At 30.8% G+C, this 26,970-nt stretch overlaps 4 protein-coding genes across 7 annotated transcripts; 3 read left to right on the top strand and 1 right to left on the bottom strand.

The window, feature by feature from the left end:
• Positions 1 to 1,864: 1,864 nt before the first annotated feature.
• Positions 1,865 to 5,814, top strand: LOC126835338 (heat shock protein 83-like). Its single transcript, XM_050567841.1, has 3 exons — positions 1,865 to 2,005; positions 3,282 to 3,550; positions 3,643 to 5,814. The coding sequence occupies exons 2-3, from the start codon at positions 3,282 to 3,284 to the stop codon at positions 5,555 to 5,557; spliced, it is 2,184 nt and encodes a 727-aa protein (XP_050423798.1). The 5' UTR covers positions 1,865 to 2,005; the 3' UTR covers positions 5,558 to 5,814.
• A 916-nt stretch (positions 5,815 to 6,730) lies between these two features.
• Positions 6,731 to 8,407, bottom strand: LOC126835731 (DNA-directed RNA polymerase I subunit RPA12). Of its 4 annotated transcripts, none has more exons than XM_050568498.1 (4): positions 8,275 to 8,404; positions 7,752 to 7,889; positions 7,389 to 7,605; positions 6,731 to 7,081 (listed from the first exon to the last, which is right to left on the bottom strand). In XM_050568498.1, the coding sequence occupies exons 2-4, from the start codon at positions 7,876 to 7,878 to the stop codon at positions 7,057 to 7,059; spliced, it is 369 nt and encodes a 122-aa protein (XP_050424455.1). In that variant the 5' UTR covers positions 7,879 to 7,889; positions 8,275 to 8,404; the 3' UTR covers positions 6,731 to 7,056. The 4 variants fall into 4 exon arrangements, with proteins under 4 accessions (XP_050424455.1, XP_050424456.1, XP_050424454.1 ...); XM_050568499.1 differs by lacking the exon at positions 8,275 to 8,404 and adding an exon at positions 8,162 to 8,268; XM_050568497.1 differs by lacking the exon at positions 8,275 to 8,404 and adding an exon at positions 8,139 to 8,263.
• Positions 8,408 to 11,618: 3,211 nt separating this feature from the next.
• Positions 11,619 to 13,843, top strand: LOC126835404 (lipopolysaccharide-induced tumor necrosis factor-alpha factor homolog). Its single transcript, XM_050567977.1, has 4 exons — positions 11,619 to 12,189; positions 12,326 to 12,521; positions 13,148 to 13,277; positions 13,354 to 13,843. Exons 2-4 carry the CDS (start codon positions 12,335 to 12,337, stop codon positions 13,454 to 13,456), a joined length of 420 nt encoding a protein of 139 aa, XP_050423934.1. The 5' UTR covers positions 11,619 to 12,189; positions 12,326 to 12,334; the 3' UTR covers positions 13,457 to 13,843.
• A 7,597-nt stretch (positions 13,844 to 21,440) lies between these two features.
• Positions 21,441 to 25,715, top strand: LOC126835530 (lipopolysaccharide-induced tumor necrosis factor-alpha factor homolog). The gene is made up of 3 exons (XM_050568190.1): positions 21,441 to 21,724; positions 23,158 to 23,284; positions 24,981 to 25,715. The coding sequence occupies exons 1-3, from the start codon at positions 21,640 to 21,642 to the stop codon at positions 25,084 to 25,086; spliced, it is 318 nt and encodes a 105-aa protein (XP_050424147.1). The 5' UTR covers positions 21,441 to 21,639; the 3' UTR covers positions 25,087 to 25,715.
• Positions 25,716 to 26,970: the final 1,255 nt, after the last annotated feature.

Here is a 26,970-nt window from a genome sequence, read left to right as displayed (position 1 = left end):
TTTGGGTTATTTTTTTATAAACAAATAAATGCGTTAATACTTTTTTTAGAAACAGAGACGCCTGCAACAAAAATATTAAATAACTATACAGTAATTAAAAACCAGTATTATATTTTATCTAAAACTACATTTATTTAAACTAGTTATTAGGCGTTTGAATAATTATACTTCGAACAATTATCAAAACTTTTAGTAAGAAAATACAGGTGAAAAGGAAAGTTTAGGCTATTGTTTTTATTTTCCAACACATCACTGTGTGCACATCACTCATATTATGTTGTTTATATCGATACGAAACTTAAAAAATATGCCCTTAAATCAAATTTAAACGGTTGTGCTTTACACATAATACTTCATCGTTTTTGCACATCGATACGAATTTAAAGTAAATAAGACCCGAAAAAATATGTTTACTAAATTTGTGTTTTTTACACACTTTATCGTTTGTTGTAATATACTAGCGTATTTCATAAGAATAAAATAAAACCTAACGTATTACCAATTTGAAACCTAAATTTGGGCCTCTGGTTACAGCGGGACTGAGACAAGGGGATGCACTTTCGCCCGTTATCTTTAACTTAGTGTTGGAGAAGGTTGTCAGAGAATATAGTCACTCTGTATACAAGTCAACGTCCTTTTTAGTTTATAAACACCGCCTTTGTTTATAGAATGTAGTATTACTTTTGGAATGAATAATCCAAATCAAATGAACTTTTGTTTTAAAAATAAAATAGTAACTACTAACAATATATATTTGTCTGTACATTATAATTTATATTGAATCAATAACGTCCAAGACGGTAAACTATATTAAATAATGTAGGTATTGTTATCTCAATAACTAGCAACAACTGTTAAAAATTTGGCCATATAAATGTTTTTTTTAATTTAATTTAATTTTAAAAGTTTATGTGTACAATAATTTGATTGGTAAAAACCATAAACAAATCCAATAGCAACAATTAGCGACATACGTTTTTTGAAGCATATATATGTCCGTTTAAAGCAACTACTATATATTTTATAAAGATTACAATATAATATACTTATGTATATATATATTATGTATAATACAATTTATCGTCTTGGAAGTTATTTTTTCAATATCGTCACACTTGAGTACAAATAATAAAGCATAAATTATAATGTACAGACAGTTTCATCTTGTTAGTAAGTTAAGTATTTGAATCTTAATTTTGCACTGTACAACACGATTTGAAAATAAGAACAAATACGTTTTGACGATAATAACAGATTATAAAACATTAAAGTATTTTTGCTGTTGAAACACCAATTATCGATACTGTATAGCTGTTTTTCAATTCATCTAAGCATTTTCGATACACGATGCTTGAAACATTTGTTTGTATCAAAGTATCATCTGTACTTTTTCACATTGCTAATCTCACACACAAGTATATAAGTTTGAACGTTTTGACTTCGTAAACCGGTCTTTCCTCACACACGGGATTCATGTTGACGCGGTCAAGTAGAAAATTTCGATAAACGATTGAATTTTTTTTTTTTTTAGTGAAAATTTACAAAATATAATATACACGCTTATTATTATTCGGTATATTTTGAACGCCCTGTATGCACGAGACCGGCCGGCGGACGGTAGAACGTTCTAGAAGATTCTCGAAGTTTGGTCGGCGGCCGGGAAACGCAAGTCGGTATGGCGTTGGTCAAAGCGGGCGGCGGTCGCGGTTTTCGCGGTGCGCTTGGTCGATGCGCCGGGCGCACCGCGACGCCGGCTCACCGTTGACGGTTTCCGTTGAACGTTGCGCACCGCCGCGCCCCTTGACCAACGTCGCCCGCCAACGGCCGCGGCATGCAACCGGCGCCCGAAGGTTATATAAGTGAGTGCACCGCAGCTGCATCGAGACATTTCTGAATTTACCGCCAAGTCGCGAGCGTCCACTGCGGTCAGTCGCTGTTCAATTTTGTGCAAAGTTATTGTTATTATTTATTTTTTCGTTCCATTACAATCGAGACAAACACCACCGTAAGTATCCGAGTCGAATTTTGTTTTAATTTAATTTCGCATATTATATAGTTATTTTTTTTTTTGTTTACAATGGGCCCTAGTTTATTTCCCAAACGATATTTTTGTACCTAGAGAAAAAATAATTCGTTACCCTCGTACTTTCCATCGTTATATACTTAATAAATAGAGCTCGGACGTTATTGACCATAAATATTATTAAAATACGCAGTCGAAAATATCAAAATATGCCTTCGTTGAAATCTGTTAAAAAAATGTTAGCCGACTTCTATTATAAATAACATTGAGTTACAATTTTTGTTTCGGTGAAGTTTTCAAACTTAAAAGAACAACGACAATAGCTTTAGAAATTTTGGACAATATTTTATAACCAGAATTTTCGTTTTAAAACTTCTCAAAATATTGTGTATAATTTTCTCTATCTCATGCTCCTCGTAAACATGATTAAAGATATTAATAAAATGAAACATTTTTAAGAATTACACTTATACAGATATGCTACTAAATCTAGAAATAATCATTATAGACAAACATATGCTCAAAAGTGTCATATGCAAATATATGCAATACCTATAAGTTTTGCTGACTTGAAGTCTAGTCTGTGTGAATCAAATTTTTATCATATTTGGGTATAATACTGATTTTACTAAAAAATATGCAGTCATAAACATCCGAGCTTTATTTATGATTGATCATTTTACTTAAGTTATTATTTTAGAGATGGGTAATATTTACATAACTAGGTACCTACTATACTGTTATTTTTAAGAATAAAAAAAAAAAGTGTTAGTCGTAAACAAATTATGGCTACTACAAAGTTTACTTATCATTGTGCACCCTTTTTATTTTTGAGTTTTTTTAATTTTCCAATTTATAGTAATTTCTACTACCTAGGTAGTTAATAAGTTATTTATAATTTATAACGCGAAATTTAAATGTTGAACAAATCTATTAAAAGCACTTTCACAATTGATATGTGATTAATAATTTAAAAAATAATAACTAAATATTTTTTTGGCTGGTTTTAAAAAGTTTTAAAGTTGATATATAGTAATTCGTTTTTGTTACAACAAATTGTGCTTCAAAATCCACAAACTCCACTGTTTATAAAGTTATTTGAAAATATCTTTCCGCTAGTAGACGAGTGTATTAAATAGGCAGGTGCAAGCTAATTTAATTACAGTTCAGATTTAGTATTCATATAAAAAATATTTAAATAGTTTATATTAAAAATTAACCGTGTAAGAAAACGTAAAAATACAAATTTTTGTTACAGATGCCTGAAGACGTAACAATGTCGCAATCCGAAGATGTGGAAACTTTTGCTTTCCAAGCTGAGATTGCTCAGCTCATGTCCCTCATCATCAATACATTCTACTCCAACAAGGAAATCTTCTTGCGAGAATTGGTATCCAACTCTTCTGATGCATTGGACAAAATACGTTACGAGTCTTTGACCGACCCGTCCAAATTGGAATCCGGCAAGGACATGCACATCAAGATCATCCCTAACCAGGAAGAAAGAACTTTGACCATTATTGACACGTATGTATTACATTTTTAATAACATAAATTAGTTGTACTTAATTAAGTAGGTAAGTGTATTCATATTTTTTTTTTCAAATATATTTTTACAGCGGTATTGGTATGACAAAAGCTGATCTCGTCAACAACCTGGGAACTATCGCCAAGTCTGGAACCAAGGCATTCATGGAAGCGTTGCAGGCTGGTGCCGACATTTCTATGATTGGTCAATTTGGTGTTGGTTTCTACTCTGCGTACCTAGTTGCCGACAAAGTCACAGTCGTTTCGAAGCACAACGATGACGAACAATACTTGTGGGAGTCGGCCGCCGGAGGCTCGTTCACTATTCGTCCAGACCCTGGTGAACCACTTGGTCGTGGTACCAAAATCGTGCTTCATATCAAAGAAGACCAAACTGAATTCCTTCAACAAGAAAAAGTCACCGGCATCGTCAAGAAACACTCTCAGTTCATTGGCTATCCGATCAAATTGATTGTCGAGAATGAACGCACCAAAGAAGTGAGCGATGACGAAGCCGAGGAGGAGGAGGAAGAGAAGAAGGACGACGAAACCGAAGAAGACAAAAAACCAAAGATTGAAGACGTAGGTGAAGACGAAGATGAAGACAAGAAAGACGAAGAAAAAGATAAGAAGAAAAAGAAGACCATCAAAGAAAAGTTTTTGGACGAAGAAGTGCTGAATAAGACCAAACCCATCTGGACACGTAATCCAGACGACATCAGCCAAGATGAGTACGGCGAATTCTACAAGTCCTTAACCAACGACTGGGAAGATCATTTGGCCGTCAAACATTTCTCCGTCGAAGGACAGCTTGAGTTCAGAGCTTTGTTGTTCATCCCCAAACGCGCGCCTTACGATATGTTTGAAAACAAGAAGAAGAAGAATAACATTAAGTTGTACGTGCGTCGTGTGTTCATCATGGACAACTGCGAAGACCTTATGCCCGAGTACTTGAACTTCATCAAGGGTGTTGTCGATAGTGAAGATTTGCCTTTGAACATTTCCCGTGAAATGCTTCAACAAAACAAGATTCTCAAAGTCATCAGGAAGAACTTGGTAAAGAAGTGTTTGGAATTGTTCGAGGAGTTGGCCGAAGACAAGGACAACTACAAAAAGTTGTACGAACAGTTCAGCAAGAACTTGAAGCTTGGAATCCACGAAGACAGCCAAAACAGAAAGAAACTGTCCGACTTGTTGAGGTTCCACACTTCGGCCAGTGGTGACGACGCTTGCTCGTTGAAGGACTACGTCGCACGCATGAAGCAAAACCAAACCCACATTTACTACATCACTGGTGAGAGTCGCGAACAAGTTTCCAACTCTTCGTTCGTTGAACGTGTCAAGAAGCGTGGCTTTGAAGTCATCTACATGACTGAGCCCATCGATGAATACGTCGTACAGCAAATGAAAGAGTATGATGGTAAGAACTTGGTGTCTGTCACCAAAGAAGGATTGGACCTGCCCGAAACCGACGAGGAAAAGAAGAAGCGCGAGGACGACCAAGCTAAGTTCGAAAAGCTGTGCAAAGTTGTCAAGGACATCTTGGACAAGAAAGTCGAAAAGGTAGTCATCAGTAACAGATTGGTCGAGTCTCCCTGTTGTATCGTCACCTCTCAGTACGGTTGGACGGCCAATATGGAGCGTATCATGAAGGCCCAAGCGCTCCGTGACTCGTCCACCATGGGCTACATGTCTGCGAAGAAACACTTGGAAATCAACCCCGACCATCCGATCATTGAAACCCTCAGACAAAAAGCCGAGGCCGATTCCAACGATAAGGCCGTCCGAGACTTGGTCATGCTTTTGTTCGAAACCAGCTTGTTGTCTTCCGGTTTTGGACTCGAAGACCCGCAAGTGCACGCTTCTAGAATCCATAGAATGATCAAATTGGGTTTGGGCATCGATGAAGATTTACCGGTCGTGGAAGAAAAATCCGCCGATGTTGAAGCCACACCAGTCATTGACGCTGATGCTGAAGACTCGTCACGCATGGAAGAAGTGGATTAATTTTTTACGTAATAATTCCTATTTTTTTTTTTTTTTATTGTTATATTTTGAGACTGATCTGTCCATCTTTTTTTTTTTTACTTTTATTTTTTTTGTACTTCACATTTGTTTTCTAATCTGCAGCGCGTTTTATTTTATGTGTATGTGTATATTGCTTGGAGAAACTTTATTTAAAAAGGTCTGTTCTATTTGTGTTCAAAGTGTAATATAATTACTTTAAAATCCATATTTATTATACATCAAAACATTTTTGTTTACATAGTTTTTCATTATTTTTTTTAGCTCTTATTTATGTGTGTATTATAAATTGGTGTAAAGTATGGTCTATCAATGGTATAAATTACAGTGTAGAAACAAAGTTGGTTAAAATTACGTTTGAAAAAAAAAATACTTGTAGTTTTACAATAACATGAGAATCTAAGCAAGTTCTCGTAATCTACAAAGTAAAGCAGTTTAAAATACTTTTTTCTGTATGGACAAGTGCAAAAGTAAAATTGTTTAAGGGGGTAGATACATTTATTTTACTCGGTACTTAAATACTTCTAATTTATAAAGTTGGTTTCGTAATTAAATTAACTACATTTAGTAAATCATAAAATACTTTTAGAATACAGTATTTTAATTAATTACTAATTTTTTAGTTAATATTTATGTAAAACTCAATAATCTGAAGAATATATAAAAAAAAAATGATCAATGTAAGTACATAAAAAAACTGATGAAAACCAAAGCAAATTTTTTTAAAGTTGACCAAAAAAAAGTATCCAATTTTAAATAGTACAATTATTAAAATGATAATTTGGCAGGATATTAAATGTTAACAACACAAATATTTTAAGCATATTTCCCCTTAATCTTCAAGACAATTTGAATATTAAAGAACTATTATTAAAAAGTTGTAATCGTGTGCCGCTGTTATGTATCAATAGCTAGTCATTTAACATTTCATTTGTTAAGCATATTTTCTATTAAAAATTAAAAAAAAAAGTAATTGTCTTATTCATATAATTATTTTTTTTTAATACTTTCAAATAACTAAAATTTGTCTTTTAACAAGTATTTACAGTTAAATAAACCCCTTAAAAATGGCATAATAAAGTTCAAGATTATTTAATTAACATAAAAACTTTATACTTTTCACAAATAACTATGTAAAAAAAAAAAAACTCAAGTACAAGAATGGTAATGCATTTTACAACTGTACGTCTTCGCTTATGCGCATGCACTCTTATGAAAAATAAAAACCCTAATGTCCACTCGTTACATTAACAAACATTATACTTATAGTCAATTGAATAATTGTTTACGATCTGGTTTGACACATTAAACCCAACTAACATAAAACTTTAAGTAAGGCATATAAATACAGTAATGTAGCAAGTATCAATACAATACACTTAATAATATGAACATTTATTAAATATTTCAATTAGAAAATCATAATTTATATAAAAAAACAAAACATATGCTGTTTGCACGAGTAAAATATTTTGAAGGTTTCAAGAGTTTTCTGCTTCCGTAAATCTAAAAAAAAAAAATAATAATAATTTAATTATATGTTTTAAATAAGTATGACAAATATCGGTTGATTAATAAAAAAGACTCGTAAAATCAAAATTCAAATCTATTTCTATTTTTATAAAATAATAGCGGAAAATAAATCAAAAGAAACTTGCAATTTTTCATATTTGAAGTGGAGACAAAAAAGTTAGAATTTAAGTGTAATCTAGAAAAAACTCTGTCGTCAGCGCTGAAGAAGACGACATTGTTGTCTAGTCCTTTTTAGCCTCTTAAAAATAAATAGTACTTTTTACTACACGCCATGACTTACTTGCATTTAACGCAAGTGTAAAACACCGTTTGTCCTTCATCCGCCGATCGCAGTTGCATCGCGGCGTACGACATTTGGTTGTGTCCACAAGCGTTGCACCTTCTTTCGGCTATCGGTCCATCATCGGCATCGTCTCTGTTTTCGGTTTTTACGACAGTGTCCAAGTCTTCTATGGAATTTAAAACGATTTCGTACTCGGATATAGCATCTCCGTAAACTAAAACAAAACAAGTTATACAAATGAAACACTACTACATAATTCCATTGGTAGTATAAACAATTGCATATATTGTATATAATTATTAATATTTATAATTAACGTTTTAGAAATACTATATACTATTTGCAATGAGAATGTCATACTTTCTGGTCCGTAAACTGTTTTACACGAATAGCACTTCAAGAATTCTTCCATGCTCAACGGCGGAAGTATTGAACCGCATTTCGTACAAAATCCTGGATAGGTATAGATATTGCTGCTTGTCTCCATTTTATGTGTTTCTAGAAACATAATAAATATAATCAGTACAATTAAAATAGTAATTTTACAAGAAATAATCCAATTTTTCATAAACATAATATTATGTTTACAGTACTTGACACATTTCTGTACACTTTCTAGCAGTGTAAATACGGACTAATTAATTTACTAGGTGTTTTTGTAACAAAAAAAAAAAAACCTTTCTATTCTTTACCAGATTATACAGTGAATAATATTATCCAAACACCTAAATACTAAAGAATAAACACCTTTTGGCCAAAAAGGAACCTACTTGCGATATTCGATTTCCTTAGATACCACCAGAGGTCTTGTACGATATAGCTACCGGTGATGATCAAACTTAAAGTCAGATCTTTAGTTTTAAAAATTAATTTATAATATTACTTGATTATTTTTACTAACATTCGCTCGGGTGGAAGATTCATGTACAACTTTTAATTATAACAGACAAAAGTCAAAACTCACATGTTGATACAAAATATTTCCCGGTTTCATTTTATCTGTACTGATAACGTGACTAAAGTGTGATAACAATATATTGATTATATTAACAATTGATAACAATAAAAGTGATAACACAAATTAAATTACTCATTTCATTTAAATCTGTGATAAAAAAAACATCAATCCATGATTCAAAATTTCAACGTTTTTCTGTAGTTCGTTAAGCTGGGAAAAGAGACATTTTTAGTTTTTTGTTCTTTCCTTTTTATCGTAGTTAACAATATCTGTGAAAATACTGACTACACTGATTCATTCACACATAGCAGCCTGTCAATTTAATACTATAATATACGGTCAGTGTAATTTCCTCCACCCCCTACCTTTAAAACTTTTCTTAATAGAGAAATAAGAAAAAAAGAGGAAATTTAGACGAGTAAATTCTGTCGTGTTGATTTCACGCGGATTAACCGAAATCTAACCCTAAAAATACTAACCCTAAGAATACTTGTAAGCTTTGAAAAAATAAAATTATTTTCTAGTTTTTAGAAATACCCATGTAATTTGTTAAAACCAAAGTTAACAGTGTTTTGCCCGTCTCTGGTAATAATTATTATCTAATAATATGCGTATTATGATTTATGACGATGATTTTTTATAATGGTACTACGTTGTCAAGATTAAAAACAAATTAAATTAAATTTGTTAGCACTTGATATCATTTATTATTGTTGGTATTCTATCCAAAGAACTACAAATTACAAATAATAATTGTGCGATTTGTTGAAAATTCACATAAACATTCCACAAAGGAGGTACCTAATTATTTAAGTTTGTAGTTAGTCTTTAACATACTGTTCTGTCTGTACTATTTATTGTATCAACTTGTTGTCAAACGATTGTGTTGTTTCTTTCTGCCTTCGAAAATCAACAAGTTTGTCCTGGACGATTAAGGCTAGATATTACACTATAATAACAATGGTATTAACTATAAAATATCGATGAATATTGTTTATGGAATTTATGAACACAAGGCGTGTTGAAAATGATATAGTAGATCTGTTTATTGTCTAAGAAATATGAGTCATAACGTCTCAATTAATTGCTATGCGATATGTGCATTTTCAAATAAACAATATTAACAAACATACACTTATCATAATACAGGGTGATCCTACCGTCTAAAAATAGTTGTCCAAAACTGGTTATCAACCAGTCCCACAGATGAACAAACTGCGTTGATAAAAGAATCACCCTGTACAACAATATGAGTGTAACATAATACCATACACAGTTATTATTGTTTTATGATGTGTGGGTTACGCCCATTGTAGATAAACGCGTCATGTGCAATAAGTGGATATTCAATATGGAAAAAAAAAAAACAAAATTATTAGCCATTAACACCGGGATACTAAAAATTGACTTTGTTCTGACCTGGCCAGTGCGCGCTCTGGACAGACAGACCATCATAATATTATGGATGTTCAGGGTAAAGTCTGGCATTCGACAATGAGATATATGGGTCGGGAAGCCATTAAGAATTTCAGGCAGGGGTAGGGTTTTAGGGTAGGTTTTTACGATTTCCACGAAGCATTCCAAGGGCACCAGAAGCTGACAAAAAATACACAAAGTTTATTACTGAACAGTTTTTGCAGGGGCGGTTGTTGGGTTGGATTTTTTTTTAATTTCTAGTCTCTACTATATATCCACTTGATTAATCGACATTTCTAGACGTGGCTAATGTCGGTGACCATAAATGTGTTGAAATGTGTGCATTTAAAAATATCAAAATATGCAGTTATTCAATGGCTTTATCGAAACCGGTTAAACATTTACAGTCGAGTTTTTAAATAATTGTGATTCCACTATAAGAAAACACGCAGTCGTAAACACGCGAGCTTTAAACTTATAACCATAGATTTTAGTCATTACTCATTAGTATACATAAATATTATAATAAACAAGATTGCCAAGACGTGTCAATTACCATTTTGAATTTTCCGCCATGTTTGTGACAATTAGAACCTTATCACATGTTTGTGACTGTTATCACTGTTTATAACGAGTCAAGTCAATAGCCGAACATTTGTTTATTTGTTTTTATTATCCATGTTGATAGCGCAGAATCACAGATATACAGGGTGTCCCATTTTAAAATACTAATCGATTTTTCTCTAAAAATACTTATCCAATCAATAAGTTGCTTATTAAAGCTTTTAGAGTACAAAGTTACAAAAGTTTTAAAAATAGGGTCCAAAATTTAAAATGGCTGACAAGGTCAAAAACATGTTTTTTTTAAATGGAAACCATGTATTTTTTGTTAACCAAACAAATGTTCTTATCAAAACTAACAACTTTTGTAGGACATTTTTTTCGAAAAACCCATAATTTAATGGTAAACCATAATTGTAATTAAGTATATTTAGCTATTTTTAGTTTTGATATTTTATTTTTATGCATATGGTAACCTTGTCATGTGTAGTTACCTTGGTATGAGTGGTAACCTTGGTATGTGTGATAACCATGGGTTTTGTCTTTGTGATACACAGAACAGAGGATAACGTTAACGATAAAGATAATGATAATGTAATGGTAAGGTTAGGTTAGGAAATTATAAACATACCACGGTTACCACACATACCGTGGTTACCACACAAAACAAGGTTTCCATCCAGTACCACTACCATAGTTACCTCACAAACCAAGGTTACCACACAAACCAAGGTTACCACACATACCAAGGTTGTTTACTACACATGACAAGGTTACCATATGCATAAAAATAAAATATCAAAACTAAAAATAGCTAAAGATACTTAATTTACAAATTATGGGTTTTTCGAAAAAATTTTCCTACAAAAGTTGTTAGTTTTGATAAGAACATTTGTTTGGTTAGCAAAAAATATATGGTTTCTATTTAAAAAAAACATTTTTTTGACCGTAAGTCGGCCATTTTGAATTTTGGACCCTATTTTTTAATTTTTTATAATGTTCCCCTTTGTACTCTAAAAGTCTTTTATAAGCAACTATTTGATTGGATCAGTATTTTTAGAGAAAAATCGATTAGTATTTTAAAATGGGACACTGTATGTGTATACAATTTTATACACACCCATAAATCCGACGAAAATGGACGACGTCGGTTTCAATTATTCTTATCAATAGTGGGCAATCTAGTTTATTTACACAGAATGTTCTGTGTTGTTTATACAATATATATTCAGTGAAGTAAATCCGTGCTAGCATACATAATGGTGCTAGCATAATATTATGTACTATAGCATAGGTAGGTATGTACTATGTAGTAACTTGTTGTAATAATATTATTGTTGGCCGTGTGCGCGTACGACGCCTCTCGTCTTATCTCGTTCGTCCTACCCCTCGACCCACGTCTCGTTATCATTGCTGTAGTCATACCTCCCACCTCGGTGTCCGAATTATTGCAAACTACACAAGTGTTCAAGACTCAAAAGTGCGCCCATAAGATTCCGATTTGCGATACGTGACGGCTGTACGACGCTTTATAATCATTTGTATTGTTGTGTTTTTACATTTTTGTCCAACGCCTCGTTCGACAGTTTACACGTGGCTCGTGTTAACGCGTTTATTGTTTACTCGGCCGATTCGCAACAACAAAAATAATATTAAAATATTGTAGTTTGGTTTTTTTTTCTAGTAGGTACATACATACCTATCCCCGTCCTCGACACGGGGCATTGTACTGGCTTGTTGACATAAAAAAATATACTGCCACTACTGCCACTTTTTGTTTTTGTTTGGTGCGTTTGACAGTGTTACAGCGCCGTCCAAGGGAAATAATAATTGCATTTCAGCGACATCGTCCAATTAATCAAGGTTAGTCAACAGAAGTATTTTTTTTGGCCCGAGGTCGAATACTGTTGAAATTAGTACCTAGGTACTCGTGAAAGATCAATATCGATAGTACTAGCTGTTGAAAAATTATAATTAAAACAGTTAAATTCCTACACAGGTATCGGACATGTATCCCGAAGTGCCGAAAAGCGAGATGCCGTCGGCGCCGCCGTCTTACTCGGAGTCGGTAGGGGCTCCGCCTTACGGTATGGCTCCTAACTATTATCCTGATCACAATGCGGCTTCTATGAATTTGAAACCCAACGACGGTCAGCAGCAGCAGCCCACTCAAGTGATCGTTGTTCATGCTTCAGGTAGGTGTTTTGCGATAATTACATATTTTTAATTTACGTGGTCTAAAGATCAATATGGTTGTGTTTGTCAAGTTTCTCCCCCCCCCCCTAGCTTACACTAGTCGTGAGTAAAATATTATGTTAACCCGTAACTGGTGCCACCTTATAATTTAAATTCTATCGAGCTGCTTATCATTGTACGGTTTAGTACTAATGGGGGGTACTGTATGACGTTTTAACACGGACCGGTCCAAGGATTTCATATTAATCAGTTTGCTGTGAAGTTTTCGTATTATCGTCAAAAAAATAAAAAATCACATCAATTTTTTCCTGTGCGATTTCAAGAACTCTGACCCATATCATTTCCGGTTCCCCCTTAATATTTATGGTGAGATATATTTAACGACAGAGTTAGTTGTAAATTATCAATATTATGCAACTTGTAACTTGGTACCTCAGAAAATGTTTTTGACGATGGTTTAGGGAGAATTCCTGATATACGTAGAAATACTAGGCAGAAAAGTTACATTAAAATAGGTGTTTCGAACCGAAATATTTATTAGTTTAACCTGAATAACTCGTGTTTATTAATTTACCTTGTATAGTGTACAAACATGTTTTAATTTTCTCGTTTCAATGAATTTTAGCGATTCCTCCGTTGGGTCAGACACCAGTAACTCTAATATGTCCGACATGTAGAGCGCAAGTGGTATCGAGTATTCGCGAAGAATCTTCCAATGGGGCTTATCTTTGTTGCATGCTCTTATTCGTTGTCGGGTGAGTAAAAAATTGTATTTAAAAAAAAAAATATTTAAACAAGCCCGATATTGATTGTGTTTTTATTTATTTCAAGGTGTGCACTGTGCTCGTGTGTACCGTTTTGCATGGACTCGTTCAAGAAAGTGCATCACACTTGCCCAAAATGCGATACGTTCTTCGGCACGTACCAACCATAAGCTATCGTTACATATTATAAAGTATACAAACGCTATCAATGCATTAAGTATTCTGCTTAAAAAAAAAAAAAATTAAAATTTTTTTTTATGTGCTTAATATCTATTAGTATCTATTATTATAATTATTTATAAATATTATTTTAATTATTAAATCAATTTCTATCGTGAATTTCGCAGCTGATAATGGATCAAATTGTTGTTAAGGTTAATTTTTTACGCGCAGCCACAAACAAACAGTGTGCAAAAATCGTTGAATCGTATTTACATATTTTGTTATCTCTTCATGTTAAATTTTTATTGCTAGTTAAAATTAATATTACCACATTTTTGTCGACACACTTAATTAGTTGAAGATTACTTTAATTAATTATTGTTTTTTTTTTTTTTTTTATAAAATCAAACAATTTGAATGAAGAGAATATTTATTGTGACGATCAGTTGTATGTGACATTTAATGGCTGGCTACGTTCCTAAAACGGTAGTATTCTCTGTAATTCTATTCTAACGATACTTTTTTTTATAACAAATAATTTTAATTCAATTTCAAGTGATTAAATTATAATATTATTGTTATCAATAAAAGTTTACTAATATATATATATGAATTTTTAGGTTTAAGTTTTTAAAAATTTAGACCACTTAAACTAGTTATTTTAAAACCCATTTAATAATTTAATGATGTCCGTTTGAAATGTTTTTATTGCTTTGAAATAATATTAAAACTATGGCCATTAAACAGTATGCTTTTTAATTGAATTGAGCAAAAGATAAATTATAATGATTGTTCCTATTATTAATTTGATTGGCCATTACAAAATGGAAACGATTCAATGTATATTATTATGTTGTGAATTTAAATAATTACCATCTGTTCAATAATAAGTATTATGCAAATTTGGCCGTCGTTATGATCATAATCATCAAAATTACTTTTTAATTAAGACTATGCTTAATTTTAATTATTATTACTCTAAATATAGCGTATGTGCTTATGTACTGTATTATTAATATTACATTATTGATTATATATTATTTTAATGTTATAATATTAGATAACAAAAAAAAAAATAATAATTTTAATAGCTATAAAAATAAATGAATTGTTAATTAGAGGGTTAAACTATAAACATATTGTTGATTTAAGTTAAGATAAATCAAAAAATGCATTTAATAATATTGTTTGAAAAAAATCAATCTTAATTATTTCAACGATAATGGTGTCATAATATAATAATATGCTTCATCATTATTATCTTGCCACGTAATTGTACTTATTTTTTATATTTTTAATTGTTTTAAAAATGTTTAATTACAAACGCGATTTTGTATTCTGAATAATAAAATAAATTGCAATGAGCAAATTCTCATGTTTTAAAGTGATTATATAATTGACAAACTTATAAAGTTGGTCAAACGAGTTTTGTGATATATATATTTGAATTCCGAATGTCAATATAAAATAAATCCGTACCCAAAAAGTAAAAAGGGAAATTTAGTGATGTAACTTTAGGGAATTGCTTGAAACGGTTTTCGATTCAAATCTGAAATAACTTTGGGCTGTACAAATGTATGTAATCTTAAATATTAAGCAACGTAATGAGTTTTTTTTTCTTTCTAAATTTACGGCTCAAACTAAATTTGATCAGATTATTTTGTGAACAAAAACCAAACTACATACATTTTTAAACAATTATTTTCCCTAAATCCGAATTTATTTTTAAATTTTGTGTAGAATATCTATTTAGGTACACTTTGAATCGACTCCAAAGTTGTAAAATACACAATGCCGTTACCCGTTGAGTAACATTTTCAATGTATTGTATACTAGACTGTGTTTAAAAAAAAGATTTAATAGATTAAAAAATAGAAAATAGAAAAATATTTGAAATCGTTAAAATGTATAACTTGCTAAAAAGAAAAAGTCATCACAAAATATCATAAGAAAAATTTCCAAGTGTCATGTTTCGGCTTAAAGAAGATTCGTTAAAGTTTAAATTAGTTTTGTTTAAACATTTTCTTTGTTGATTCCAAAATGATATCGAAATTAATGTAGTTTTTTTTTTTTAACAAAAGTATTACACAGACAATTTTATAAGAAACTTGTTTACAAGCGAAAATTTGAGGGCACATTAGATTTCAGCGAAAAGTACCCATAAAGATAAGTGTTTTTTACAACTTTGGAGGGCATTAAAAAAACAACTAAGCCAGTTTAGAATTCAACGAAAAGATATTAATGTATTTAGATTGTGGTTTCAATAGCATGTTGCTCAATGGTGTTTGGGACTCCTTACGTTATTTTATTTGTATACCTTTATTATTCATATATCCTCCATTATAGTATATGGCCATAATAGTTTTACAAAAAAAGAACATTCCAATTCTATGAATTTATTGAGTATAATATTATAAAACTATAAATTATTTCAAGTACATATTGCGAGAGAGTAGATTAGCCTGTAGCATATTATATTTTAAAGTATAGGTAATGAGAATGATTTACGAGTGAAATGTAGCTTACTGTAAAGTTGTGCAAAAGTTTGACTTTTTGCGTTTACACCTTTCATCATAATATGTAAATATAATATAAACGATTCAGATTTGACAGGTCGGACTGGGGATGAAAAATTATCAACCCATGTTTTTTTCCAAGTACATCATCATTACTCATATGAGTTTATTATTATTTTTTTTTTTTTTGGTAAGGTAATTTTCTCTTTCGTCATATCGCCGCTGCTGCGGGTTCAATTTATTTTTCTTTGCACAAATTTTTGCTTTCCGTGCAATCCTCGCTCTACACGAATAGATTAAAAAAATACTGTCCACACACGCATACATGACCTTACAAAGGCACTTACTCGCCCTTTGATTGATCACTTAGGCGTGTAGGCGGGTACCTCTACCGTGTGTACTGGCTGTACATTATATTTTATTTGCGACGGTTTGCAATGTCAACACTAAAATATTTTCGCGACTAAGATAACGTGACTCTCTCTTTTAAGGCACGTAATAAATACAAATAAATATTTTAAAAAAATGTATAAATAAATGATAATAATAAAATATTGTATATGTTTCAAAAATATCATCACGTCGAAACATAATAATATTTTAGCTTCAGAGCAAACCTGAAGCGACAGGAAAGAACGAACGGAATATGTAAGAAGGCTACAAACCCAACCTTAGGATTGATTACTAAAGAAGAAGAGGCATCTAGATAATTGTTTTTACACATTTGCAACTAATTCGATTATTTATTAAAAAGTTTTAGCGCATGTAACTTGTTAATAAGTGATTTGTTATGGTGCTTTTCTCGATTTTCAAGGGAAAGGTGATTTTTTTTTTTTTAATTTTGGCTCAATAAAATACTTCACTGTACAGGTATGAAGTCTAATCTATAGAGTTATCACATAAATAAAATGGTTCAGCAATAAAAAAAAAAAATATCGTGAGCTTAAAAAAAAAAACCATCAATATTTTGCATCTAAATTTACACCTCTTTTACATTGCAATCGTTAGTAAGGAAAAATATATATATTAACTTTAAAAATATGTGTATGATTAGGGTAAATATTAATTTATATTAAGGGATTAATATTGATCAAAATATTTAAGAGTAATCAGTCAACCGATTTTTTTAGAATTTTTAAATTTATTTATCTCATGGTAAATAATAAATCCTCTCGTATGCACAACGTTCATATGTGTTTATATGAAATCTGAAGCTACATATTACTATTCAATTAGTTGACTTAAAATATTTTTTAAACATAAAAGTTTTTGTCCACCATCTCCATCTCCAGCTCTAGCTCCAACTCTATCTCGAACTCCATCTCGAAACTCCAGCTCCAGCTCAAACTCTATCTCGAACTCCATCTTCAGCTCTAGCTCCAACTCCATCTCGAACTCTAGCTCCAGCTCTCTCGAACTCTATCTCGTGCTCCATCTTCAGCTCTAGCTCCAACTCAAATCTCCAACTCCATCTCCAGCTCCAACTCTCTCGTACTCCATCTTCAGCTCTAGCTCCAACTCCATCTTGAACTCCATCTCGAAACTCCAGCTCCAGCTCAAACTCTATCTCGAACTCCATCTTCAGCACTAGCTCCAACTCCATCTCCAGCTCCAACTCTCTCGTACTCCATCTTCAGCTCTAGCTCCAACTCCATCTCGAACTCTAGCTCCAGCTCCTATCTCTAGCTCCGTAGCTCCATCTTCAGCTCCATCTCCAGCACAACCTCCAGCTCCATATCAAAAGCTCCAACTCTATCCCAAGTTTCAGCTCCAGCTCCGCAGTTCCATTTTCAGCTCTAGCTTTATCTCCAGCTCCGTAGCTCCATCTCCACATCTTCATCCACCTACAGTTCCATCTTTCACCAATCAATTAGTAGAAATACTAATTTGTTCAGGAGTTCTCAGCTTAGAAATGATGCTTCAACAAAAAAAAAGTGATTATATTTTACCACTTAAATTTATTAAATTTATTGAATATTGAATTATTTTTTATCAAGTAGATATTTAGTAACAATAGATCATATGAAAAATAATATATTTCTGAAAACGATTCGCTTGAACTTAATAGAATTAATGGTGACACTGTAGAACTGAAAGTTCTACATACTAAAAAAAATACTTAAGTTAAAACACATACTAAAAAAAAAAAATGAAACTATTGATAACAAATACAGAATCGCTTATTCAGATTGTGGTAATGTTTTACCGAAAGGAAATACATTTAACAATACGAAAATGGCATTTGATTATAATAATAAGTTAATTTCTCTATGGGTAAATTTTTTTTGAAGCCTTGAAACTATTATTATAATAATTATTTTTATATTATACTTAAATAATTATATTAAAAACTACACACTATTAAACCGAACCTAATAGCGGAAGAAAATATAAATTAATTATAAAAACAAAATATTAGTTTTAAACTGCAAGTTTTGGTAAAATATTTAAGTGATACGAGTTTTATTTAAATGGAAATTTAACCTAGCCAGGCATCTTTGTTAATGATTTATGAACGCAACTTTTGATAGTTAACCGGAATGTTTTAAGAGTATACCAAAAAGAACATGACTTTGTTTTCCGGGAAATAATATTTGAGCACACTTAACGCTATCAACGCAGTTTGTTCATTTGTGGGGAGCTGACAAAGTTAAAGAAGCAATTCGAATCTTTTTTTGTGTTTTAACTCATTATCTAGCGAACAGATATTTATATTTAAGAATTTTCGCAAAGAGTGACTAGTACACAACTAGTAAAAGTATTGACACATTTCTGTTTTTATAGAAGCATTGGAAATGAGCAAAACCACTTCTAGAATAACTCGACTACTCCAAAAGACCAAAATCGTGTGTAAACATAAAATAAAAGATGATAGATTAATAAACATGCGTCATAAATAAAATTAAACCAAATGAAACATTTATTTTTAAATATGATTATATAATATTTTTCTAGTGTATAACAGACATGAATGTTGTATTGTGTGGAGACATAATTCTTAGGGAAATCTGCTAAAAACTTGTTTTTTCTTAGACATTTTTTCAAACACGAATATTTTGGATTATTTGAGTTTTTCAATTAAATAATCATTAAACATAAATATATACTACCTAACTACCTTAAATTTAATACTATTTACTCCCTTGAAATATTATGTTGGTCAAAAAATGGGTTTAACGACGTTTAATGAATTCAAAATTAAATTTAAAAATTCAATATCAAGTATGTGTTTTTTTTGTTTATTTATGCAATCTGTCGAAATACACAACAATAAGCATAATAAATGTAGTATTTACACAAAGGTCACATCGACGACAGTGTGAAGAGGAACTTGGACAGAGTAAACTAATGATATTATTTACATTAAAATGTGTTTGTAAAAATCAAATTGTTTTTCATGGACTTTTGCAAAATGAAGGTCAACCGGGGTGCGGTTCCGACCTAAGGGGACGGGGGTGGATCTCGCCCCCGGATCGCCCCAACCTAAGTACGTATCCGAAGGTAATAAATTAAAAAATTACTTCATCAACTCGACTACTTAGAAATTTAATAACAATAATAATAATATGCGAAACTATGCAATTATTGTAAAACGATGCAGTCACGCGATTAGTAACTTGCGAATCGCAACAAGCCCTGTTAGTATAAATAATTATGTATTACCATTTTAAGGCCTGACAGTTAATTAACTAATAAACTGAAATAGAATTTTGAAAATTAGTAAACCCGACCGTATAAATTACAATGGAAATGTTGGTATTATCGACAACCGCGCACGAAGTTCGAATATTATTTTAATATAATGTAAATTATAAGGAACCTATTATTATTCCGTTTGGCCGAGTTTCAAACGTATCCGCGTCAATAGCTGCTATAGGCTTATAATGATATGCAAGTTATGTCTTTTGACACAATGTAAAAGATGCATCGGAATAGTGTACATCATACTATAAATTAGTTTGATTAACTACGGCTGTAGCTATAGCAAACAATGTACATTGTTTTTTTGGTGAAAATCGATTTCAAAACAAAAGTCTCGCTCTTTAAAAAAAATGCAACTTATATGTATATTATTATTTTCCATACGTTTTTTATTCCAAACAGCAAAATCGAATAACTACAAGTAGGCAAAATTAATAATTAATCAAATAATGGCCACAAAAGTGGTCAAATTCGCCATTTAATTTCATAATTATTTTTTTCGTCGGATCAGGTTCTTATTTCCGGAAAGGTCGCGCGTTTTAAGTAACGCATTGAAACAGTACTTTGTATTTTTGAAATTCCACGGAATTATTAACGGTTTACCTTCAGGACTGATATGTGAGATGTACGATTTCTCAGAAGCATATTATATTGTATTGACTCTTGGCAAAGTTATTATGTTTGCTCTGCTCCTTTTCGTAAGTAATATGTTTACTTGTCGCGGAGTACTTGGCCAAACGGAAGTTATTGACCGACTTTGCTGCTGTGTTTGTATGAAGGGCAATTTTCAAAATAAAACCACCCGTGCGGTTTTATACTTGGCATAAACTAATAGTTATGTCCCACAATTTTCAAAGCCATTTCGTTTTGTAATAACCGAGACTATTTGCTAAGCCAAATGCGAGTCCCCTGCGTGTATTTCCTAGCCCGTGGGAGTATCGCCTTCGACTACTTGTCGGTTTCAAATATAAAACTATAAAATGTTAATCAATTAATAACGAAGAAAAACAATATTATTATTTTCGGAAAGTCCATACAATTTTCTGGAGTTTGTCAATTAGAATAATTTTGTATACCTAATTTGAGTTTCTTTACCCAAGTCTTTGGGTTTTGCCTTCTCGGAAAGAAAATTTCTGGGAAAGCTACTAAAAACACCTTAAGTTATACCGACCAAGGCGAGTTCTAATAAGCCAACAAAACGAGAAATAAAGTCCTGGACGCGTTTAAAAAATGATTTCTCAATTTTGTTGTACATTAACAGTGGTTTACTTGTGTGTAATATGCTTTGTACACATTGTGTATGTTTAAACATACCAAAAACAAATGAGAAAAATTGTAATAAAGCTATGAAATAAATAGTAAAAATTAGTGATAATAATGTCGATAACTCAAATCAATTATGTTCCAAAGAGTATGATTGTAATAGTTTTGGATCATATTATTAGGTATCTTTCAATATGTTTAATTCCTTGTGTATCGATTAAAGAAAAACTAACAAATTATTAGTTAAAAAAAAAAAAAAAAATGTATGTTCGGATCAATGAGAAATGACAACTAGTTAATTTCAATAACTTATTGATGCAATAATTAAGAAACCACATAGCTACTTCACATGTCGCTTCGCAATCCACTCGATGAGTAAGACACAATATTATCATAACACATAAAATAGCTTTTAAGTGTCTGTCTCATGGTGTCACGACGCTTTGTCATATCTTATCTGGAGGTACTATAAAAGTTTATTGGCCAAGTGGCATGCGGTTTTTTAAACACTAGTCCACTAGTGTCAGATTGTCGGGCGAATTCGATACTTTTATAGAGTTTTTTTTTTAAAATTATATAATAAATATATATATTTTAGCGTTCAACCGAATTACGAAGCACACCGTTTTTTAAACTACCGTTTACAAAATCGCACAATAATATTCGCAGTTTTTTATTTTTTAAATTATATCATTATCTTAGTTTAAAAAATGTATCCCACAGATTCGTCAATGCCTCCACCGCCGTATCCCGTGCCACAACACGAAGCACAATCGTCTGTCATATTCGTTCAGAGTATGGATAGTATATTTTTCATTTATATTTATATATGTTTTTAATTTTTAAGAGCCACGGGGTGGGGTAGGGGCATGGCGGGGAGGTCACATGTCTGCAGGAATTAACGATTTAATGAAAATATTGCCCGTTGTCTGTCGATTCACCCACACACAGCAACCTGGAAATTGACTACGGTAAAAGTGTGTAATATTTTGAAGGGGTGGACTTTGTTTGGCCCAATAAAGTGCCTTATAGGTACGATTTGTGATCTATAGAGTAGTTGCTTACACGAAGAAATCGGTAAATCACAAAAAAATAAACACACATCTTTGTAAACCCAATACCTTCTCAGGTATTACTTTATACCGTCAAGTTTCACAAGCAATCAAATAATATAATATGTATATTTAATAGCATTTTTGTTGTATCTTTGTAATGTTTTTTTTTTTTTTGCTTTTTCTTAAGTGCTCTTAAGAGTAGAACGGCCTTTTAAGTAATATTTGAACGACTCACTCAGTTTCCGCGAACAAATTACTAATCATAGAAGATAAGCAAATCGTCAATGCAATAAAATCTATCAGTAAATAGTAATAATTATTATTATTTTTCTAGTATTATCTGACGTCGGTTGTGTGTACCTCGTTGAAGGAATAGATAAAACGGCGTCCGTTTGCTTATTGATTTATAAACGAATTACACATTATTCAACCAGAGCTGTAAAGAATACTTTTATAATATATTTAAGCAAATTTTCAAAATAATTTTCCAGTTTAGTATTTCAAATATACATTAATTATTTATGTATAGATTATTGTATTGATAAGTTACTGCCAGTAAATCGACTCTTGATGACGATGATGAATGTTGTTAATTAATATTATCAAAACAAATCACACAAAAGTAACTTTGTGTTTTTACTGAAATGTATTGCAATCAGTTTAGGGAAAATCTCATAGAACCAACATCTGTAGATTGAAGTACCGCAAAAAAAACTGAATATATTTAAATTAAAGATAAAAATAAAGTAGTAGATTTGCTACAAAATTGGCAAAAAAACAGTTTTCTTTTAAACCGCTAGGTTTGGTTAATTTTAAGTTGGACATTATTCGAATAATTTTCTATATTATTTTTTATTGTCTTAAATATTAAATTACTCATTTCCATCTTAAATGACTACACTAGTACAGTAAATTCAAAGTTCTTTAATACTGTTATCAAAATTAAGCTACAAACATTTTGTTTAGTTTTTACTATTTAGTCTAAACTGATGGACTAATTAGAGAGGGGGGGGGGAGGGAGCCGAACAAAAATATTCAGCTGTATTTTGGAATTATACTTTCAAAGAAAAAGATAAAACCGAATATATGTATGCCTGAATTCGCATAAAATATTACTATAATTTTTTTTTTTGTTGTTTTAATTTTACTTTATCTAAAAAAACGATTATTTAGATCCAATTGTTGGTCCTAAGTCGACTCGCTTGATCTGCCCAAATTGCAGGGCCGACGTGTTCACTAGGACTACCGAAAGTGCAACTGCCAAAGCTTGGATGTGTAGCTTTTTAATGTTCCTCACCGGGTAAGTTAGAAAAAAACATTTTTACTAATCGTTTTCAATAGTTTAAACGTGAATTATAAACAATTGTAATTATTAGCCAATATTTTAGGGTTTTACTGAAAATTGAAATACAAAAATCCATTGTTACAACTTGTGTTTTTTTATTAAAAGCTAAACGTTTATCGTTTAATTGCAGTAACTATTGGTTACTATTGGCTATTGCTGACTTAAATCACGGTCGACCATTTAAATTTTATATTAACTAAGACCAGAATCGAACGATGACATAAACGATGACCTTAACCTTAAACGAGTCTTGAAATTTGTTTCTATACAAGCTTGTTAATAAGATATGACTTTTGCACGTTATTTTAACTATTAATTACTAATTACTATGTACTCACCTGTTTTGGAAACGATAATAATGTTTCGGCAAAGAATAAACATATTTATTTTATTATACTATTACTTAAATAGTTATTAACGTATTGACAATATTACAGAGTTTAAAATAATTAATAATCTGTAATTTTAAAAATCATGAACACCATAACAACCAATTCAATAACAACACAACATTAATGTTTTCAAAATGTCAAAGATGTTGTAAATATTTAAAAAAATCGTGTTTTGGCAGACGATTTCACGTTTCCAAAGTATGATTTACACATTAAGTATTATGAAGATATGGCCAATGTTTTACTTATATTTTAAATATTATTATGATAATGTTAACAGTTAATATAATATAGTACAACTTGTACATTGAATAAACTTAATAATATAGCATGGGAATGTTGTAAATAATTCTTGAATATTAAACAGATAAATCTCATATAGTGTATAGTCAAGGTAATCTCGACGACGTTAAGCTTTAATGACTCAGATACGAGTTAAGTTGTTAATGGAACATAACAGACATACTTAATACTGAAAATAACAGGTCAGGTTAGGTTAGATTAGATACACCATAGTTGTTTGTAAATGTGAATAAACTAGAAAAATGACATTTAGAGTTCCGTTAGAGTACCAATGTTTTTTTCAGTTTAAACTAAAGCATATGTATTAGTTATTACTAAAAGTTCTCAATCGCCTATGACCACCTTACTTAACCATAAATTCTAATTTTTACACATCAAACGATAGTTAAAAAAATTGGATTTTATTAAATCTATGAATTACAAAATAGTACGAAAACGTACACTTAAATACAAAACAAACAACTCGTTTATGGTGTTTAAACAAAAAATGTGTACTTTGAAAATAAATTACCTTTTTTTTTTTTTTTTAACATAAAAGGTTTGTTTGAAAGTTAGTCTTGGATTGTTCCGTGTAAACATGTTTTATTGAGATTCGTGTCTCGAATTTCCTATATTTATTTCAAATACTTAAACAAATGTCTATTGGCCGGATTTTGACTCCAATGTTCTTGCAATAAACACCACAACACTATACAATTATTATTAGTATGTAATTAAGCGGTAATTTTTTATCAATTTGGCGGCTTGACATTAAATACATTTCAATTATAATAAAACAAAAAACAACAACAATAATTATCGTCTATAAAAAAAATGTAATTTGTAATACATTCAAGAAGTAGGTGATTGAGATATAGAAATCGAATTAAATGTCTAACAAAAAATTTCAATTATAACAATTTAAAAATACATAATGATATTATAGTGAAAAAAATGTGTTTATATTTTCATTACAGACTGTTTTGTTGTTCGTGTATTCCACTGTGCATGGAAAGTTTTCAAAAAGTCGACCACCATTGTCCGTCTTGTGGAGCTTACGTTGGTTCCTATCATGTCGATTGAATAAGACGCTTTCATAATAATTACCATACGCCTATGTCGGCGGATGTATTCGCAATATTATCATTTTCAAATGTATGTTTTATCTATAAATAGTAGAATTGTTACTATTATTATTTTTTTTTATGTATATACAAAATAATTAGAACTGTAGTTTAAAAAACATGAATTTCATCTAATTTCATCCGCTGGCAAGAACTACACATCAGCCAAGATTATTATAACGATCGTATGATGTGGGCTAAGTTAAAAAAAAAGAAAAAGCGCTGCCATTTAAACCGTGTGGATTGTGTTGTTTTTTTTTATTGTGTGGCAATGTCAGGTTGAAGATAATCCGTTTGTAAAAATCATGTTGATCTATTGATCTAGCCAAGAGGAGTTGCGAGCCCTGCTGAAAAATTATAACAAAATAAACAGTAATGAAATCAGCATAAAACATCTCTTTATGCGTTCACTTTTATACATTTGGCTATTTTTTTTTTTTAGCCAAAATTTAAATGTTTACTAAAAATCACACGGAAAAGTATTTTGGAGAAATCTAATAATTGGCAATCATTTCTACACAATTGTTAATAATTATTGAAAAACATATTTTAAAATTAAGTTTTGACAGGAAATCAAAATATATTAATAACACAAATATTGATCTTTATTTACTTGATATTACAAAAACAAGTCAAGTATTATACACTATTATTGTCAAAACATTTGTCTTATTTGATTTCCTTATAAATTATGACTTTAAAATAATATTGCAACAATTATTATATTTTGACCACGTGGTTTACAATTCGAATGAAAGGCATGTTTTAGAGCATTGTTAATACTGTTTATTTTATTATATTTTTTTTTGTACTTGGTATTTTTATTTTAAAGAGAGGGTTTTCAAAAAAACCCTTCGTTTTTTTGAACAATACTATTTGCTGAATTATATGACATAATATAATTATAATGTTGTACAAAGGACTGGCCCTTAATTATAGTCCTTAATCTTGTTTATCCTTTTATTCCATTGATAGCTGATGAAAAATGAAATTCAAAAAATAACTATTATTATTTGTACAATATTTGTTTGAACATTAGTATAACTAATGTAATTAGTAAGTATTATAATTTTTATACTTAGAAAATTTATATTTTATTCAATTGAATTGTGAAATAATGACAGGTATGTAAGATGTTATAATTTCAAGGAACTTGTTAAATAGGTACCATATTGTTCTTAAATAATGCTAATCTAATTTTTTAAATGTTATATACAAATTTATATACATTCATTTATACATAAATACAGTTAAACACTGGTTTAGAGCGGGTCGATTGTTTTGGTTAAACGGATACATTTTTTTATAAATAAAGAATTTGTTTAGAACTTGTAGGCGGTTCAAATGAAGCAATGAAATTGAATACATTGTCTAACCTACAAAAGTTGTCTTACAATTTGTAGTCAAAGCAATATTTTAGAGTTGTTTCACTTTTGAATCGAGGTGTCAAATTATGATTCTGATTTTTATTATTTTTTTTTTTTGCTGATTTGAATTTTGCATAATTTTATCATAATGCAAATAAGATTGAGATTGGTAAACAAATTAAGATTCATCATTATTATATGTAAGCGATTTCGGACAACACAACCGCACTAAGAATATCGACTGTTTGTAATTTATTTTTAATTTGAACAACTAAAAATAAAAAAAAAAACGGTTTTTTATTTAAATCTAAACTGTTTTAACTTAAAACTACAAGACCACAATAGAGAATTCTTAAAAAATATGCTTTTAAAAAACGTAGAATATGCACCCTCTTGGGGGGTGTCTATTTGTATGTCTTAAGACGTTGTCGACATTACTATATCACTTCACTGGAATGGACAAATTGAGTTTATAT

This window comes from Adelges cooleyi, unplaced genomic scaffold, assembly GCF_023614345.1.
Source record: "Adelges cooleyi isolate 19-005CV unplaced genomic scaffold, UGA_ACOO_1.1 ACOO_flye_CR_arks_rails_tigmint_CR_PRNA_23, whole genome shotgun sequence".
In the NCBI taxonomy this organism is placed as follows: domain Eukaryota; kingdom Metazoa; phylum Arthropoda; class Insecta; order Hemiptera; family Adelgidae; genus Adelges; species Adelges cooleyi.
Note: the sequence above shows the minus strand (reverse complement) of the source record. Positions and strands in the feature narration are given on the sequence as shown.

What these genes read in the sequence shown, in the direction of transcription:
- LOC126835404 (XM_050567977.1), top strand. Translation starts at nt 12,335, where the DNA reads ATGTATCCCGAAGTGCCGAAAAGCGAGATGCCGTCGGCGCCGCCGTCT. An exon ending in GATCGTTGTTCATGCTTCAG is followed by an intron (nt 12,522 to 13,147) that starts GTAGGTGTTTTG and finishes AATGAATTTTAG; the next exon opens with CGATTCCTCCGTTGGGTCAG. An exon ending in ATGCTCTTATTCGTTGTCGG is followed by an intron (nt 13,278 to 13,353) that starts GTGAGTAAAAAA and finishes ATTTATTTCAAG; the next exon opens with GTGTGCACTGTGCTCGTGTG.
- LOC126835338 (XM_050567841.1), top strand. Translation starts at nt 3,282, where the DNA reads ATGCCTGAAGACGTAACAATGTCGCAATCCGAAGATGTGGAAACTTTT. An exon ending in ACTTTGACCATTATTGACAC is followed by an intron (nt 3,551 to 3,642) that starts GTATGTATTACA and finishes ATATTTTTACAG; the next exon opens with CGGTATTGGTATGACAAAAG.
- LOC126835530 (XM_050568190.1), top strand. Translation starts at nt 21,640, where the DNA reads ATGTATCCCACAGATTCGTCAATGCCTCCACCGCCGTATCCCGTGCCA. An exon ending in GTCTGTCATATTCGTTCAGA is followed by an intron (nt 21,725 to 23,157) that starts GTATGGATAGTA and finishes ACGATTATTTAG; the next exon opens with ATCCAATTGTTGGTCCTAAG. An exon ending in TTTTTAATGTTCCTCACCGG is followed by an intron (nt 23,285 to 24,980) that starts GTAAGTTAGAAA and finishes TTTTCATTACAG; the next exon opens with ACTGTTTTGTTGTTCGTGTA.
- LOC126835731 (XM_050568496.1), bottom strand. Translation starts at nt 7,878, where the DNA reads ATGGAGACAAGCAGCAATATCTATACCTATCCAGGATTTTGTACGAAA. An exon ending in AACAGTTTACGGACCAGAAA is followed by an intron (nt 7,606 to 7,751) that starts GTATGACATTCT and finishes GTTTTGTTTTAG; the next exon opens with TTTACGGAGATGCTATATCC. An exon ending in TACACTTGCGTTAAATGCAA is followed by an intron (nt 7,082 to 7,388) that starts GTAAGTCATGGC and finishes TTTTTTTTTTAG; the next exon opens with ATTTACGGAAGCAGAAAACT.